At 42.7% G+C, this 15,744-nt stretch overlaps 1 protein-coding gene and 1 long non-coding RNA gene across 4 annotated transcripts in view; one reads left to right on the top strand and one right to left on the bottom strand.

Annotated features, from left to right (window-relative positions):
• LOC308576619 (PH and SEC7 domain-containing protein 3-like) overlaps nt 1-15,744 on the bottom strand; it is a 152,497-nt gene that overhangs the window by 123,160 nt on the left and 13,593 nt on the right. For 2 of the 3 annotated variants that reach the window (XM_081176228.1, XM_081176229.1), the window contains one exon: nt 835-1,858. In XM_081176228.1, coding sequence (XP_081032354.1) covers nt 835-1,858 — 1,024 coding nt within the window. Of the gene's footprint in view, nt 1-834; nt 1,859-10,096; nt 10,143-15,744 lie in introns of those variants that run through there. The other variant, XM_081176230.1, reaches the window with a different exon arrangement.
• Nucleotides 7,240-15,366, top strand: LOC308577040. Its single transcript, XR_014003376.1, has 3 exons — nt 7,240-8,106; nt 13,741-13,876; nt 15,237-15,366. It is a non-coding gene; the product is annotated as an uncharacterized lncRNA (long non-coding RNA).

The following is a 15,744-nucleotide window of genomic DNA, read 5'->3' as shown; positions in this document are numbered from 1 at the left end:
AGTTTACAAAAATTTAAATTAAATCACTAAAATACTCAGTTAAAACAAGTATTTAAAAGCTTCAAAGGATGATTAAAGCAAACAGCAGCGAAAAAGAAGTAAGACCAGTGCTATTTTTCTTAAAAAAAGAGGTGCTGGAATTCACCACGAACACCTCCCTTGTTCTCTTATAATAGCAATGGTGCCCACCTGAGAGGTGTGGGACTGAGCTCCATCAAATCGTGGCTGAAAAAAGCCCTGGATAAAACACATGCAAGTTCTACATGTCTGAACAGGGTTGCCTGAACAAAAAATGTTTTAAGACCAAACTGTTTGAGAAAACTGCTTAGGATAAGGTTTTCTGGTGGTTAAATAGTGTTGCTTTTATTGCCACAGGGGGACAGGGGGTTGTGGGTGTTTTGTATCATGCCTTACGCACAACAGTTTGTACACTGTTTGTATTGATCAATACAATCCTTGTGTTGAACATTATGAAGCCAATACAGTCATACCTTGGATCCCGAATGCCTTGTGACTTGAACGTTTTGACTCCTGAAAGCCGCAAACCCGAAGTGAGGGTTCCGGTTTGTGAATGTGCTTTGAAAGCCAAACATCCAATGCGGCTTCCGATTGAGTGCAGGAAGCTCCTGCAGCCAATTGGAAGCCGCACCTTGGTTGTTAAACATTTTCGGAAGTCGAACGGACTCCCAGAATGGATTCTGTTCAACAACCAAGGTACGACTGTATCTAACATGTTGCCTAGTAGCACTCTTAAGTATGAACTGTGTTCCCTCCCAGATCTGTAGAGACAGAGTGAGAGACTTGCTCATTCTCTCATTCTTTTTCCTTTTTTACCTGTCCTTGTCCGACATAGATTTCCTCTCCAGTGCCCAGTTCTTCTTTTCCTCTACTATGAAGACTTCATCCTCTCCACCTTCGGCCAGCGAAGTTAAAGGCCTGAAGTTTTCCCAGGATACATTCCAGGAGCGTTCCGGCAAACAGTCCAATTCTGATGAGACTGCCGGTGGTGTGTGGTGTTTTGAGACTCTTCTTTCTACACTATCTGTGTCAGAGAGTCCGGTTTCCTTCTGCTCCTCTGCTTTTTGGATCCAAAGGATTTCCACCCCTTGAAATTCCACGTGTTTACTCACAGCCGCCTCTTTGGATATCCTCCTCTCGGGTGCTCTTTCTTCCTTGTCTGAATCAAACACAGAAAACTCCCGCTCAAAGTCTGCCCAGGCACCGCCAAGGACTCCTGAAGCACCCACCTTTCTGTCCTCTGGCTGGGCCAGAGCTTTATGGCAACTGGTTTCACATATTTTGTGGGCCTCCTCAGTTGCACTGCCAGCAGTTCGTAAGGTCTCAGGCTGTATTTCCACAGTTAAGACCATAGAGTCTTCTGCGATCCAATACAATTTTCTCTCCGCTGTTGCTTCAGATGGAAGAGGCATTTCTGGAGGTTTTTCTTGGCCTGCAAGAACCATCTCCCTGACTGCCTCCTCAGCCCCACTGCCAACTTTCCTCTCTTTTTCCATTTGCATCTCTGAACCAAAAGCATCGTTTTCCCTGTCAAGCGCCTTTTCAGATTCTAAATCTTGGGAGGTTTCTATAGTCTCACTCGGCCTGCCAAACTGTTCTGACACTTCTTCCTCTTGGGGAGCCATTTGTAACCCCTCAGAGAAAAACTCTACCCCATCACTAGGTCTGCCGTTCTCAGAAGGCAGCTGGTCACATGGCTGCCCGTCAGAAACACACACTAGTTCGTCTTCGTGAACCTCAGAGGGAATTTCCGAAGTTTTGGCACCTTCCTCCACAGCCCCATATTCCGGGAATTCGTTGTTGATGTTGTGTGGAAGGAGAGTGCTACCTCCATGGCTGCCTGCAAAAAAATAAGCAAAATAAGAAGGACTTAATTCCAGCACTGATATTTTGTCTGCATTCCTATTACATGGAAACAGTGTTCCATTTCGGTCTCTCTTGCATGATGTCATTTCTCATTCAGTCTTATTACTGGGCTTGCTTTTAATACAGCTTTGGGGTTTGGGACAGCATTGCATTTTGGAAAGCCAGGCTTCCAAGTTTTAAAAGTTCCAAACAGTCTGCCATCACCTCTTTCTGGGGAGATGCAGTTCTGAGAGAGGGGCTAGGAATCGCCCGACAAAGAATTCCCTTCACCAGCTGAAAACCTCCAAGAGCCAAACACTTCAAAGGAAGCCATTCAAGCTAAACTGGCTCAATCAATCCACTCACCTGCTTGCCAACATCATGCACACCTGCACCACACAATGATCCCCTTCTGTACCACTGGCACTTCTTAAAAACACCCAACAGGAAGAGACTGAAGCCACACCTACCATCTCACACTTTGATCTTTCCCTGCTCCTGCTGATGACACGCTGGGGAGGAAACAAGTCCACAGTTTGTGTTGTCACTACATAAGAACTTTTTTCCGCTGGAAAAAACCACGTGCAGAAGGCCATGAACAACCTTTGACTTCCACTCCTGGCTGTTTGCAGAGAAACAAACCACAAGGCTAGGTTCCCACATAATGACAAGCCTCCCTTCTTTCCTTCCCTGTGCAGCATCAGCAGGAGTGGGAGAGCAAAACTGCAGGGGCTTTTAAGCAGTGTGCCCCAAAATACTAAGTGTTTACTTTAAACCAGGACTGACCTGCTGCTGCTGCTGCTGCCCAGGACTGACCTGCTGGAAGCCTGAAGGGCCCGGCCCTATTTCTCTCCACCTGGCTTGGGGCGGGGCCAGACGGGAACCATCACCTCCTGTGATGAGGCTGCATTTTAATATTTTAATGTTTCAATATTTTAATGTTGTATTTTAATCTTGTTTTTAAGTTGTATTCATTCAACTTGTTTTTATTATTGCTTGCTAGCTGCCCTGAACCCGGCCTTGGCTGGGGAGGGCGGGGTATAAATAAAAATTATTATTATTATTATTATTATTATTATTATTATTATTATTATTAAGGGCTGCTGACGCTGCTGCTGGGCAGAGAGGGCTCCGTTTTTGTTTTGTTTTTAAATTGCTTTTATTTTTTATCTATGTCGTTTTAAATTGTGATTGATATTAATGCTGTACTCTTAGTTTTAGATTTTATGATTTATGTGGAAATTGTTTTCCATCTGGTTGTGTACTTTTTGATGTGTTTTGTTTATTGTTTATGACTTTTGTTATGTTGGCAATTATGTAAATCTTGTCATGTTGTGAGCCACCTTGAGCATTGTTTTAACTATAGAAAGGTGGCATACAAATAAAATGATGAATGAATGAACCATTGTTTAGGGTGGTATGTGAACCACACTACTTCATGTTACTTGTTTTTGTTTTGGGGGTAGTTGTATTATGTGTCATACATGTTAGAAGACATAGCTATCCCCAATGCTGCTTAGGATAGTAGGTTTACCTTTTTTTTTTCTTCCAGGTGGCTGAAAACTGAACTACTTAGCAAGACAACAAGGCAGATCTCCCAAAGGAGATCAGCACTCAGTAGCACCCATTGTTCAGATTCAATAATGGCTTCGATTGTTTATAAACAGAACACGCAGAGTCCTTCTCCTGAGTAGCAAGTTTAAAGGATGCTTTCTTGATCGGCAAAATACCAAAGCATTGCTCAAAGGACAGAAAACTGCTATTCAGGTCAATTCAGATGGAGGATGAATGACACCCTGTTTCGAGATGAGGAGATCCACAGAAAGGCCCAAAAAACTTTAAAGGACTATTTTGAATTAAATCTAAAAACTGGTGTAGAAAAAAGAGTGATCTGGGACGCAAGTAAAGCGGTGATGCGAGGATTCCTAATTCAACAAAATTCAGTAAAAAAGAGAAAGCAAAATGAGAAGAAGGAAAAGATCCTGGAAAAGATAAAAGAAGGAGAGAAGAAATTGAGATCAAAACCAAAGTCCCAGGAGATTTTGAGAGAGATCAAGTTATACCAGACACAATATATGGAATTGATGAACCAAGAGATTGAGTGGAAGATAAAGCAAATGAGACAAAAGACATTTGAATCTGCGGATAAATGCGGTAAACTTCTGGCTTGGCAATTGAAGAAAAAACAGAAACTAAATACAGTTACAAATCTAGAAGTGGATGGAAAGAACATATCCAAACCTAACGAGATTAGAAACTGTTTTTTGAGTTACTTCAAAAAATTATATTCACAAGGACCGCAGAATGAAGAGGATATAGATGAATTTCTTAAAAAATATGGATTACAAAAAATCTCTCACCAAAGTAAGGTGGATCTAAATCAGAGAATAACAGAACAAGAGATAGAGGGTGCCATTCAGAACATGCAACTGGGCAAATCTCCAGGACCAGATGGACTGACTTCCAGATACTATAAAGCTTTGAAGGAGTGGTTGGTACAACCGTTAAAGGAAGTCTGTAATGAGATTCTAGAGGGGGAAAAGGCGCCAGAATCGTGGAAAGAGGCTTATATTACACTCATACCAAAGACAGAGACTGAAAAGACTCAGCTTAAGAACTACCGTCCAATATCATTATTCAATGTGGATTACTAAATCTTTGCAGACATTTTGGCAAAAAGATTGAAAAGAGTGTTGATGGAGAAGATTCATAAGGACCAAGCAGGCTTTCTCCCGAAAAGACACCTATCAGATAACGTGAGGAACATAATAGACATTTTGGAACTATTGGAGGTGAATATAAACACTAAAGCAGTGCTGATATTTGTGGATGCGGAGAAAGCCTTTGACAATATTTCTTGGACTTTTATGAAAAAGAATCTTCATGGGATGGGGGTAGGCCAAGGATTTGAGAATGGTATGGGTGCGATATATTCTGAACAAAAAGCCAAGTTGATTGTAAATAATGTGATAACTGAAGAATTTAAGATAGAAAAAGGGACACGACAAGGGTGCCCAATTTCCCCATTGCTTTTTATATCAGTCCTGGAGGTTTTGCTAAATATGATTAGAGATGACCAGCAGGTTAAAGGTGTACAGGTCGGAGCAAAACACTATAAGTTAAGAGCCTTTGCAGATGATTTGGTACTTACTTTACAAGAGCCAGATACTAGTACAAAAAGGGTGTTGGACATAATTCAAGAATTTGGTCAGGTGGCCGGATTCAAACTGAACAAACAAAAGACTAAAGTTTTGGAGAAAAATTTAACGGCCATGGAAAGGGAGAAATTCCAGAGTGAAACAGGTTTGACAGTGGTTAAGAAGGTGAAATACCTAGGGGTTTATTTGACATCAAAAAATTTGAACTTGTATAAGGACAATTATGAAAAATGTTGGTTAGAAATCAAAAAAGATCTAGAAATATGGTCAAATTTGAAATTGTCAATGTTAGGCCGAATTGCAGTTATTAAGATGAATGTATTGCCTAGAATGCTATTTTTGTTTCAAACTTTGCAGATTCTTGACAAGATGGACTGTTTCAAGAGGTGGCAGAAAGACATTTCGAAATTTGTCTGGCAGGGCAAAAAGCCCAGAATAAAATTTAAAATACTGACAGATGCAAAAGAAAGAGGGGGATTTGCCCTGCCGGACTTAAAATTGTATTATGAAGCAGCAGCGTTTTGCTGGCTGAAAGAGTGGATGCTCCTCGAGAATACAGATATCTTGGATTTAGAAGGTTTTAACAATGCATTTGGTTGGCATGCATATTTATGGTATGATAAAATTAAAGTACATAGGGCCTTTAAAAATCATATTGTCAGAAAAGCATTATATAATGTTTGGATAAGATATAAAGACTTGCTGGAAAACAAAACCCCTAGATGGTTGTCACCCTTGGAGGCGAAGGCATTGAAAAAGCTCAATATGGAGGCCGAATGGCCAAAGTATTGGGAAATCTTGGAACAAGACGGAGATAAATTGAGGTTACAGAGTCATGAGAAATTGAAACCCAAAGTACGAGATTGGCTCCATTATTATCAAATAATGGAGGTGTACAAACAAGATAGGAAAATTGGCTTCCAGGTGGAGAAATCAAAATTAGAAACTGAATTGTTAGAACCCAATACTAAGAACTTGTCAAGAATGTATAACTTGCTGCTGAAATGGAATACACAAGATGAAACAGTTAAATCAGCTATGATTAAGTGGGCACAGGACATTGGTCATAACATTATGTTTGCTGACTGGGAATGGTTGTGGAACACTGGGATAAAATTTACGGCATGTAATGTTTTAAAGGAAAATATTATGAAAATGATCTATAGGTGGTACATGACCCCAGTCAAGCTAGCAAAGATTTACCATTTGCCTGATAACAAGTGCTGGAAATGCAAAGAATCTGAAGGTACTTTTTACCACCTTTGGTGGACGTGCCCTAAGATTAAGGCCTTCTGGGAAATGATATATAATGAAATGAAAAAAGTACTTAAATGTACCTTCCCTAAGAAACCAGAGGCCTTTCTCTTGGGCATTGTCGGCCAATTGGTGTTAAAGAAAGATAGAACTTTCTTTATGTATGCTACGACAGCAGCAAGAATACTTATCGCAAAGTATTGGAAGACACAAGATCTACCCACCTTGGAAGAATGGCAGATGAAAGTGATGGACTACATGACACTGGCTGAGATGACTGGCAGAATCCGTGATCAGAGGAAAGAGACGGCGGAAGAAGATTGGAAGAAATTTAAAATTTATCTTAAGAACTATTATAAAATTGATGAATGTTAAAATGTCGAGGTGTTGAGAAAGAAAAAGAGATTACAGTGACATAAGAATAGGTTGAAGAAAAGACTAAGAGGACACATGTTTGACAAAATTATTTAGAAGCTGCTGAAATAATCTTGGAAATTGGGATGCAGAAAGGAGAGGTATGGGGGAGTCTGAGAAAAGAGGGTTATGAAAAAAAAGTTATGAAATTATACATGTTCGTTTGTCTTTTTATGTGTTTGTATTGTTTAAAAAAATGCTGTAAAACCAATAAAAAGAAAAAAGAAAACTGCTATTCAGTTTCTAGATTGCTCGGCATCCTCTTTACACTTGCATAGAATGCTTCTTAAGTGTTCGGTGTCCTTCGAGACAGTTTCTCAGTAACCCATGGAACAATGGCTTAAGGAGAGGCTAGGTGGCTTGCCCAAATGTATACTTGCCACTGCCCTTCAACCTTCCCCCTGGTGGGAAAAGAGGGGCCTTGCTCTCTTCTGATGCCCACGGCAACCACAGAGGGATGCCCCTGTTCCACTCACGAGCTCCAGTCTGGGTCTAGGCTGGGGTAGAGGCTCTCTCTGGGACAGTCTCCGACACACTCAGAAAGCACCATCTTCTCACTAATCCCTTCCATTGCTTTTCTTCAAAGTCTCTTTTTTTCCCCCACCTCCCTCCAACATGCTTCCCAACACCACCCAACAGGATTCCAGACATTTCTCCCCCCAACTCTCATGGGCTCAGGCCTGGAAATTTGCAAGTGAAGGAAGCAGCTTGCCAAAGAATGAGTTGCAGGGGAGAAGAGTTCCACTTCAGCCCAGGCTTCCCCCAACCTAGGGATGAGGTTGGGGAGCTATATTCCAAAAAATCTAGAGTGCACAAGGCTGAGGAAGGCTGGTCTAGACACACTTGCTATCTGGATTAATGCGCAAATAACTTATATTGTCATTCATGTCTTGTATGGATCAGTACTTATTCAGTCACATATGCCTCAACCTTCAGTCAGATGTGTACAGCTTAACACCTGTGTTTACCACACTAGTGAGACCTAGGCACTAGTGGGGCTATAGCAGAGGCAAAATTTAAAGTAGGGCATTCCTGCTTTATAGCTCAGTGGCTGAGCCACTAAGTGCTGATTGGCAGTCTGTTGGCAGGTGGTCCAGGCCACTAAGTGCTGATTGGCAGCCTGTTGATAGGCGGCTTCCTTTGCCTGATCCCAGAGCCATGTGCCCAATAGCTGCTATAGGACAACTGAACAATTGTCGCTTAGGAAACAATTCAAGTGGACTTGAGGTCACACTGACACAATCACCGGTGGTGAGACAATGGCCACTTGGGCGGTCATATAATTTTGCATCCTGCCTGCTGCAGGTGAATTTTCACTGCCAATTAAAAAATCTCCAGCTGTATCTGAAACAGGGTAGCTTAGTCTTCTGCTGTTAGGCAATGAGGAAACCCAAAAAGAGAAAACCACAGGCTAGAGGTAAGGCTTCAGGGGCTAGTGGAGATCTAAATCTGTCCTGCACAATAACCATGGAATCCCTAAGCCCAATTCTTGGGTTCCTAAAGTGTGGTTTACGGACCTATGGTAGGAATGGCAGTCCATCCAGGTGGTCCATGAAAGGTTGTGGAAGAGCAGTCAAGAATACTTTACTTGGCCTTATTTTTCTGACAATAGGGATCAGTGGCTTTTGACCTGGACTGGATTTATCAAGCAGGGTAAAAGTGTTCTGGCCTAGATCCCATTACAGTGGTACCTTGGGTTACAGACGCTTCAGGTTACATACGCTTCAGGTTACGGACTCCGCTAACCCAGAAATAGTACCTCGGGTTAAGAACTTTGCTTCAGGATGAGAACAGAAATCGTGCAGCAGCAGGAGGCCCCATTAACTAAAGTGGTGCTTCAGGTTAAGAACAGTTTCAGGTTAAGAACGGACCTCCAGAACGAATTAAGTTCTTAACCCAAGGTACCACTGTATTTCCATATTACAGTGCTGGTGCAATCAACCATTTCCCAAAAAAAGCTTTTTACCAATTAAAGGGGCTCGGATTCCATAAGAGAGCTGGGTTTTTGTTTTGTTTTATGACAATGGGGCTAAAGGGGGTGGGGAGTATATTAAGTGGTCTGCCAAGCCCTCTGGCAATTTTTAAATGGTCCAGAAAACCATGAGATTTCAGAACTGCTGCTCTAAGCATTATATGAGATGGAGCAAAGCCAAAGTCATAAGATTCAGAGACTGATTTCCACTCATACCCCTTGATACCCTACCAGTCGGCACTTTTCAACGCCTCTTCAATATAATCTTAAGAGGCTGAGCTATGAATCATTAAAGCTCCAGATTTGGATCACAGCTCATCCACAAACTCACACGGCAGCCTGATTCCATCAGCCCACCCTAGTGCAAAATGGGAATAATACCACCTCACAGGGTAGTTGTAAGAATAATGTAACAATCGGAAGCACTCTGAAATACTTGACAGCACCAAGCAGGTGTTAGCACTGATATAATTACCGATAGCTGAAATATATGGTAGCATTTTTTAAAAAAAATTGCGCAGTTTACCACTTATCAATCAGGAGCAATGAGCAAATGCCAGCCTCACTTTCAATTTCTAATTTCACTTGCAAATGAACTTCTGGGAGGAATAAAGCTGTGCTCCGGCTTCGCTGTGCTAGCAGTAATGCGATTATTCTTTAAAAGTCTGCCGGCTCTCTTCTTTAAAAGTCCTCTGCTCCCCATCCAAGAGCGCCTCGTTCTATTCAGGTACAAAAGCTTTTTTTAAAAGTGTTCCAAGCTCTTTAAGAGAAACTCCTCCCTCGTTCCCATCAAGCCACACAGCATCATGTCTTGTTCAACAACGAGCATATCACGTCAATCCTCCACTCACCCACCCTCCCCGGCCCGACAGCCCAATATAGCTGCCTCACAAACAAGACCAGTAAAAGGAACACAGCTACAACATTTTAGGTGCCACTCCACGGAAGGAAATCAGGGAAATCATGCATACTGAAAAGGAACTGGGTAAATCTCCCTTCCCGCCCCCCAGGTAAACCCTTTTGCCGTCTATCTCTTCCCCCTCCCAACTTAAGTTTTATTTCTTTCTGGTAAACATATTTCTGCCTTGAGGTATAAGACTGCATGAGAAAGCTGAGCCAGTGCAGCGAATATAGCCTGGAAGCAGCTGGCGTCTTTCCTGATGACGGGGGCTTTTAAGAATCCAAAAACTTAATTGAGCATTGGAATAAATATGATCTATATGTCACACATTAAAAAGCCAAAGGGAGACCGTCGGCTGAATGCCTGAAACTAGCTCGGGAAGCAAAGCACATTCATAGACCTCCCCCCGCAGAAAATGAGAGTGCTCTTTTACACACACGTTTGTGGGTGCGTGAGTTTGCGCGTGTCCCTAAATCCCTATCATCTCCCTGAACAAATAAGATATAATTTTGTTGAACAGAGGCTACTACTCACAGAGATTACTGTAGCTCCAGCAGTTACCCATTGGTCAATGAAAACACACAGATCATCAGTTTATCTAATAAGGATGCAAGCTTAATTCAATTGCTGCCGTTCTAAGTCAACTGGATTTCAGAATAGTTTCAAATTTCCTGGCGGTGGCGGCAGCAGCAGCAGCAGCCCGTTGCCCTGCATTGCACACAGTGATGTAAATGGAAGCATTCTGAGCATTATGAAACTGGAGAAAGGACTGCAGTCTCATTCCAGCTATGGCTGAAGATGAGTCCACCTCAGCAGCTTGTAGCAGAATAGCTACAGTAAGCTTTTCTCAAAATAAAAATAAAAATCAAGCTCTACTGTCTGGATATGATTTTTGCAGCCGACACTAATGATTAACGAGAGTTAATTTTATTCCTTGTTAGGCGTCATCGTAAAGCAAAAACCAAATAAAAGCAAGGAGGAGAAGTTCCGGTGCATTAATACCAGTGACACAGCAACGCGCACACAATCAATAATGGCACGCCGTAATTGAGCATTTTCTTTTATGGGTTTACAAATGAAAGCAAGCTCACCATGCTTGTCTGCTGCTTTTATATTATGTCTATTCAGTTCTGAATATTTTTTTACAATATAGGTGTCCCCCCTCCCCCCCCCCCCCGTGTTATGCATACATGTGCATACAGAATTCAGGATAGTCAGGGCAGTGTATATGCCAGGACTTTGTGGGAGCAAAAGGGAAAAGTGCAAAAGAACATACTGAGCATAGAATATCAGCTATCTTCTTATAAAAAAATCACATACTCACACTCAAGTATCTTTCCTTCATGACTTCACAAAAATATACTTGAATTAGCCTGGTTCGCATGTCACAATAAACCATAGTTAAATGCCAATTATGGTTTACTATAAATGAGAAACAAGCTGGGGCATGCTGCTGAAAAATTCTCACTGGGCTCTTCTCCAGCTGCTGCGCCATCAGGAAACAAGCCAGATGTTGGCTTGTCGTGTCCAAACCCAGGCTCATGATTTGTTTCTCTCTCATGAGTGGTAACCAAAGTTTGTTCTTGTCTTAGCATTTGCAGTTTGTTTGGAGAGAAACAGACCGTGATCCTGGGTTTTGACAATAAAAGATGACAACAGAGAAGGAGCAGCGGATAAGCACAAAAATTTGTCAGTAGCATGTACCAGCATGCTTTGCAGTCACAGTAAACCATGGTTTGCTTTTAACTATGGCATCGTGTGACTCGAGAACTAGGCCATACGGTGAGCCATGTAAATAAAGCTCCTTGCTTCTCCTCATAAGTAACCAGGCCAGAGTACAGTATGCAGAGTTGTAAAGCATACACAAAAACAATTTTGCATAATTATAAAGGCTATACAGGATGCAGTTGTCTTAGCACAAAACTTCAATGTTGTTAGCACAAAGGGGAGAAACCCCTGCCAATTTTGTGATTTAAAACAAGAACATCAGGGTAATTCAAATGCTGTCACCCAGGTGCCTATCGGAAGCCCACAGTTGAACATCAGGGTAATCCAAAAGCTACAAAAGGATCTCAATTAATAAGCAGCAAAAAGTGAACATTACTAATCTGTATGTGAGAGAATCTCAGCCAGATAATTTAAGCGGGGCAAAGGAAGCCTGACTCTGGAACACAACTTAATGGGAAGTAAAACAGGAACTACGTTATTTATTTGCATACTGAATGTTTATAGTCGCTCCATAATATGGTTTCACTTGGTGGTTAACAAAGGAAATACAGAAGAAGAAGAAAAACATTAACAGCTACCAAAACCACAATCAAAACAAATGTTTTGCCTATCATTATGGCTTTCTTCTTTTTTAATTACACCCATTCATCAACTAAAATATTTCAGCATTAATTAAAAATGCAGTTACTGATGTAACATTTTACTATACTTTATTAGGATTACTGTATTTCATTGCGGGAAATTACAGGAAAACCGGTTTGCTACAATTTGCAAATTCAACTAGAACATAAGACGAGCCCTGCTGGCTCATGTAGTCCAGTACAGTGGTACCTCGGGTTGAGAACTTAATTCGTTCCGGAGGTCTGTTCTTAACCTGAAACTGTTCTTAACCTGAAGCACCACTTTAGCTAATGGGGCCTCCCACTGCCGCCGCGCCGCCGGAGCACGATTTCTGTTCTCATCCTGAAGCAAAGTTCTTAACCCGAGGTACTATTTCTGGGTTAGCGGAGTCTGTAACCTGAAGCGTCTGTAACCTAAAGCATATGTAACCCGAGGTACCACTATATCCCATTCTCACAGTGCCCCCCCCAGATGCCTATTAGAAGCTCACAGTTAAACAATCACAAACATTGCCTGCTTGCCTTTTTGACACTTACTTGTGCATCACACAGGATAACTTGAGCAAAGAGTCCATAAGGAATTATGTTCTTATCCGGAAACTGTGTGGTGTTGCCCTCTGGAAGCCAGACGTGGTCAGTTCCAACACAGGGGCCAGAGAGGGAACTGAGGCTCAAAGCAGGCAAGAGGATATTTACCCAAACACATGCGCGCTGCCAGGCGCATAGAAAGGGGGTGCGGGGGGTGCGGTCAGACCCGGGTGTCATCCTCGAGGGGGGTGACAAAATGGCACACCGCGGGGGTCGACATTTACTGCCTACAGCGTGCAGGAGCCACGCATCTCTGCTAGGAGTGATGTGGCAGCTCTGGGCCCAACACTGCCCGAAACAGCAGTGTGGGGCTTGCATCCACCAGGCGGACTCCGTGGGCAGCTCACTACACCACCCCCGTGGGTGGCTCACCCCACCCACACCGCTCCGGGTGCCGGAGCAGCTAGCTACCGCCCCTGCGTGCTGCTTTGGACTATGAAGTGTTGAGTGGGATGGGAGAGCTGGAAACAATGCCAATGTATTTCACATCTGGCAACCAATGTGCCACCCTTTGGGTTTCAGAGAGAACATGGGTAGACAAGTCTAAAAAGCCTGGGACACAAATTTTCATGGCCCTCTAGCAGCTACGGTGGCTCATTTACCAGAAGTAATGTATTTAGTGTTAACTCTGGAAATGTATACAGTGGTAACTCGGGTTAAGAACTTAATTCATTCCGGAGGTCCGTTCTTAACCTGAAGCTGTTCTTAACCTGAGGTACCACTTTAGCTAATGGGGCCTCCCACTGCCGCTGCACCGCTGCCATGCAATTTCTGTTCTCATCCTGAAGCAAAGTTCTTAACCCGAGGTACAATTTCTGGGTTAGCGGAGTCTGTAACCTGAAGCGTCTGTAACCCAAGGTACCACTGTACTCAATTTGGACCAAACGAAGTCTCCTAGAGAAAATGCAATGCTTCCTTCCTTCCATTTTCTCTAACCACTTCCTGAATCAGGTGTGAGTGCCATTCCCCAAACCTAAGAATATGTTTTATAAAAGAGCAGGGAGGCAGCCCTGACTTCCTGAAGCCATTTCCCCAACTGCTTGAGCGACCGGAATTCTCAGCAGCATTCTGAGTGTTGCAGTAAAGCTCCTCAGTGAGACGTAACCAATCGGAGTAAAGCGATTTGCATTAATATATTAATGTAAAAACACACACATCCCATTAGCCAAGCTGCAAATAACCAAATCTCTCTGTAATGATTGGCTACGGTAATCCTGCAGCTCTCCTGACAAACCTTTTCAGGATTTGTTCCAAGCCATTTGCTCGTGACAAAGAAATCATCACCTCCGGAATGGGGCGAGGCTGTCACTCCAGCAACCGTGCCATTTGAGACAAAACCACAGTTTATATGGGAGGAGCGGAAAGTGGTCTACGTATGGTAAGTGCACGGGGGGTAGCTTTGCAGATGATCACACTATCCTGAAAAAATGATGGTACAGATGACATCCCTTTTTGCAGTCATCCAGCATCATAAACATGGTTATAAGGCCTATTGCACATATTGAAATCTGTGTTACTGTATATAAAACCACAACATCTCCAATGGAAAATATACTGTGGAGTGGAGATGGGCAAAAGCGTTCATTAGCTACTTTAGAGGTGCCACTTTACAGTATTAACCTCTACAGAATTACTTTGCTACAGGGAGAAAATGCCAGTAATAGGGCTCTAATCTTCTGTAAGTCCCACTGAATTCAGGGGGCTTTCTTCTAAGTGGATGCACACAGGATTATGCAGTCAAAATTAAGTGTCTGAAGAACACAAGCACACAAAACGCTATTTTCTCCCAACTACTGTGAAGGTATATAGCTTGGACATTGAAATAACAGCCCTTGCAAGAGCAAGTCTGCTAGGACCCAGATGCTCTGCTTCTGTTGATGGTGTCAACTGCAAAAAAACACCCCCAAAAAACAACAACAGTCTGACAAGCAAAGGAGAGAGAAGAGAGAAATAAAACATTAGGAAAGGGAGAAAATATGAAGGAAAAAATTCCGTCTGGAAACGTCCACAGGTGCAGAATTCAGTAGCCAGGTTGCTCACTGAGGCAAGAGGCATGCAATGGCAGGAGAGGAGAATTTGGGGATATAAGAAATAGTGAGACTGGGAGGAGATGTTTCTGTTCACCCGGGCACTTAGCTCTTAACTGGGGTCATAGGGTACAACGAGAAGCCCATATTGGTGTTCAACTTTTCATATGGTTCGGTACGATTTGTCCTTTTTATTACCGCTCTCAGTCAATTATTGTTCTGTATATTTTTGGTGCATTTTAAATCCTGTATCCAGTGTTAGAAACTAGGTATATAAGCTAGGCGCCAAATGGCTCCTTAAACCAGGCTTACAGTCGCCAAAACGGAATGCCTAGTTGCCATTTGGGGGCCAGGCGGCTCAAAAGTCGTATTTTTCCACATGAATTTTTGGTTCCTGAAATTTGCTGCGATTGTGCAAATAAAATACGACGGATAGACTTCTACAGGATGTGTTACTAGTGTGTGAAAACAGACAAGATCCAAGGATCCTCAGGCATGTGCCTCCAGATGGTAGAGACGTAAGGCGCCATCTTGGCGCCCGGGCATCTTTGCTTAGTTGCAAGTGGCCAGTAGCACCTGGTGAATTTTGAACACAGCCTGTATCATGTATGTTTTAAAACTGTACACCACTTTGAGACATTTTTGGAGTAAGCAATGAATAAATGTAATAAGTAAAATCATAATAATAGCCAAATGGGTGTCCGGCCCAAGTCTGTTTCAGAGACAAAGAACCTTAAGAAGGGAGAACAAGGGGTGTTGAAGGTTCCCACCAACAGTTAGCGCCTTAATAGCAAGATGAGAAGGCACACAGGCCACTTGCTTATTTTCTCCACTGTGGCAAGATGTAGTGGTACCTCGGGTTACATATGCTTCAGGTTACAGACCCTTCAGGTTACAGACTCCGCTAACCCAGAAATAGTACCTCGGGTTAAGAACTTTGCTTCAGGATGAGAACAAAAATCGTGCTCCGGTGGCACGGCAGCAGCAGGAGGCCCCATTAGCTAAAGTGGTGCTTCAGGTTAAGAACAGTTTCAGGTTAAGAAAGGGCCTCCGGAACGAATTAAGTACTTAACCCGAGGTACCACTGTATTGTACTTTTTTCGAAATTCTAGCAGTTATGAATAAAGTTGTATCTATACATCTAACATGAGCATTTGCGAATCTGTGTCCTCTTTTCGATGTCGCAGCGCCGCCACCCCAGTACTGCCTAACTGTGCAA

The sequence above is a fragment of the Podarcis bocagei genome (assembly GCF_964188305.1).
Source record: "Podarcis bocagei genome assembly, chromosome: 17".
In the NCBI taxonomy this organism is placed as follows: domain Eukaryota; kingdom Metazoa; phylum Chordata; class Lepidosauria; order Squamata; family Lacertidae; genus Podarcis; species Podarcis bocagei.
The sequence above is the reverse complement of the archived record's forward strand: the minus strand, read 5'-3'. Positions and strand labels throughout refer to the sequence as shown.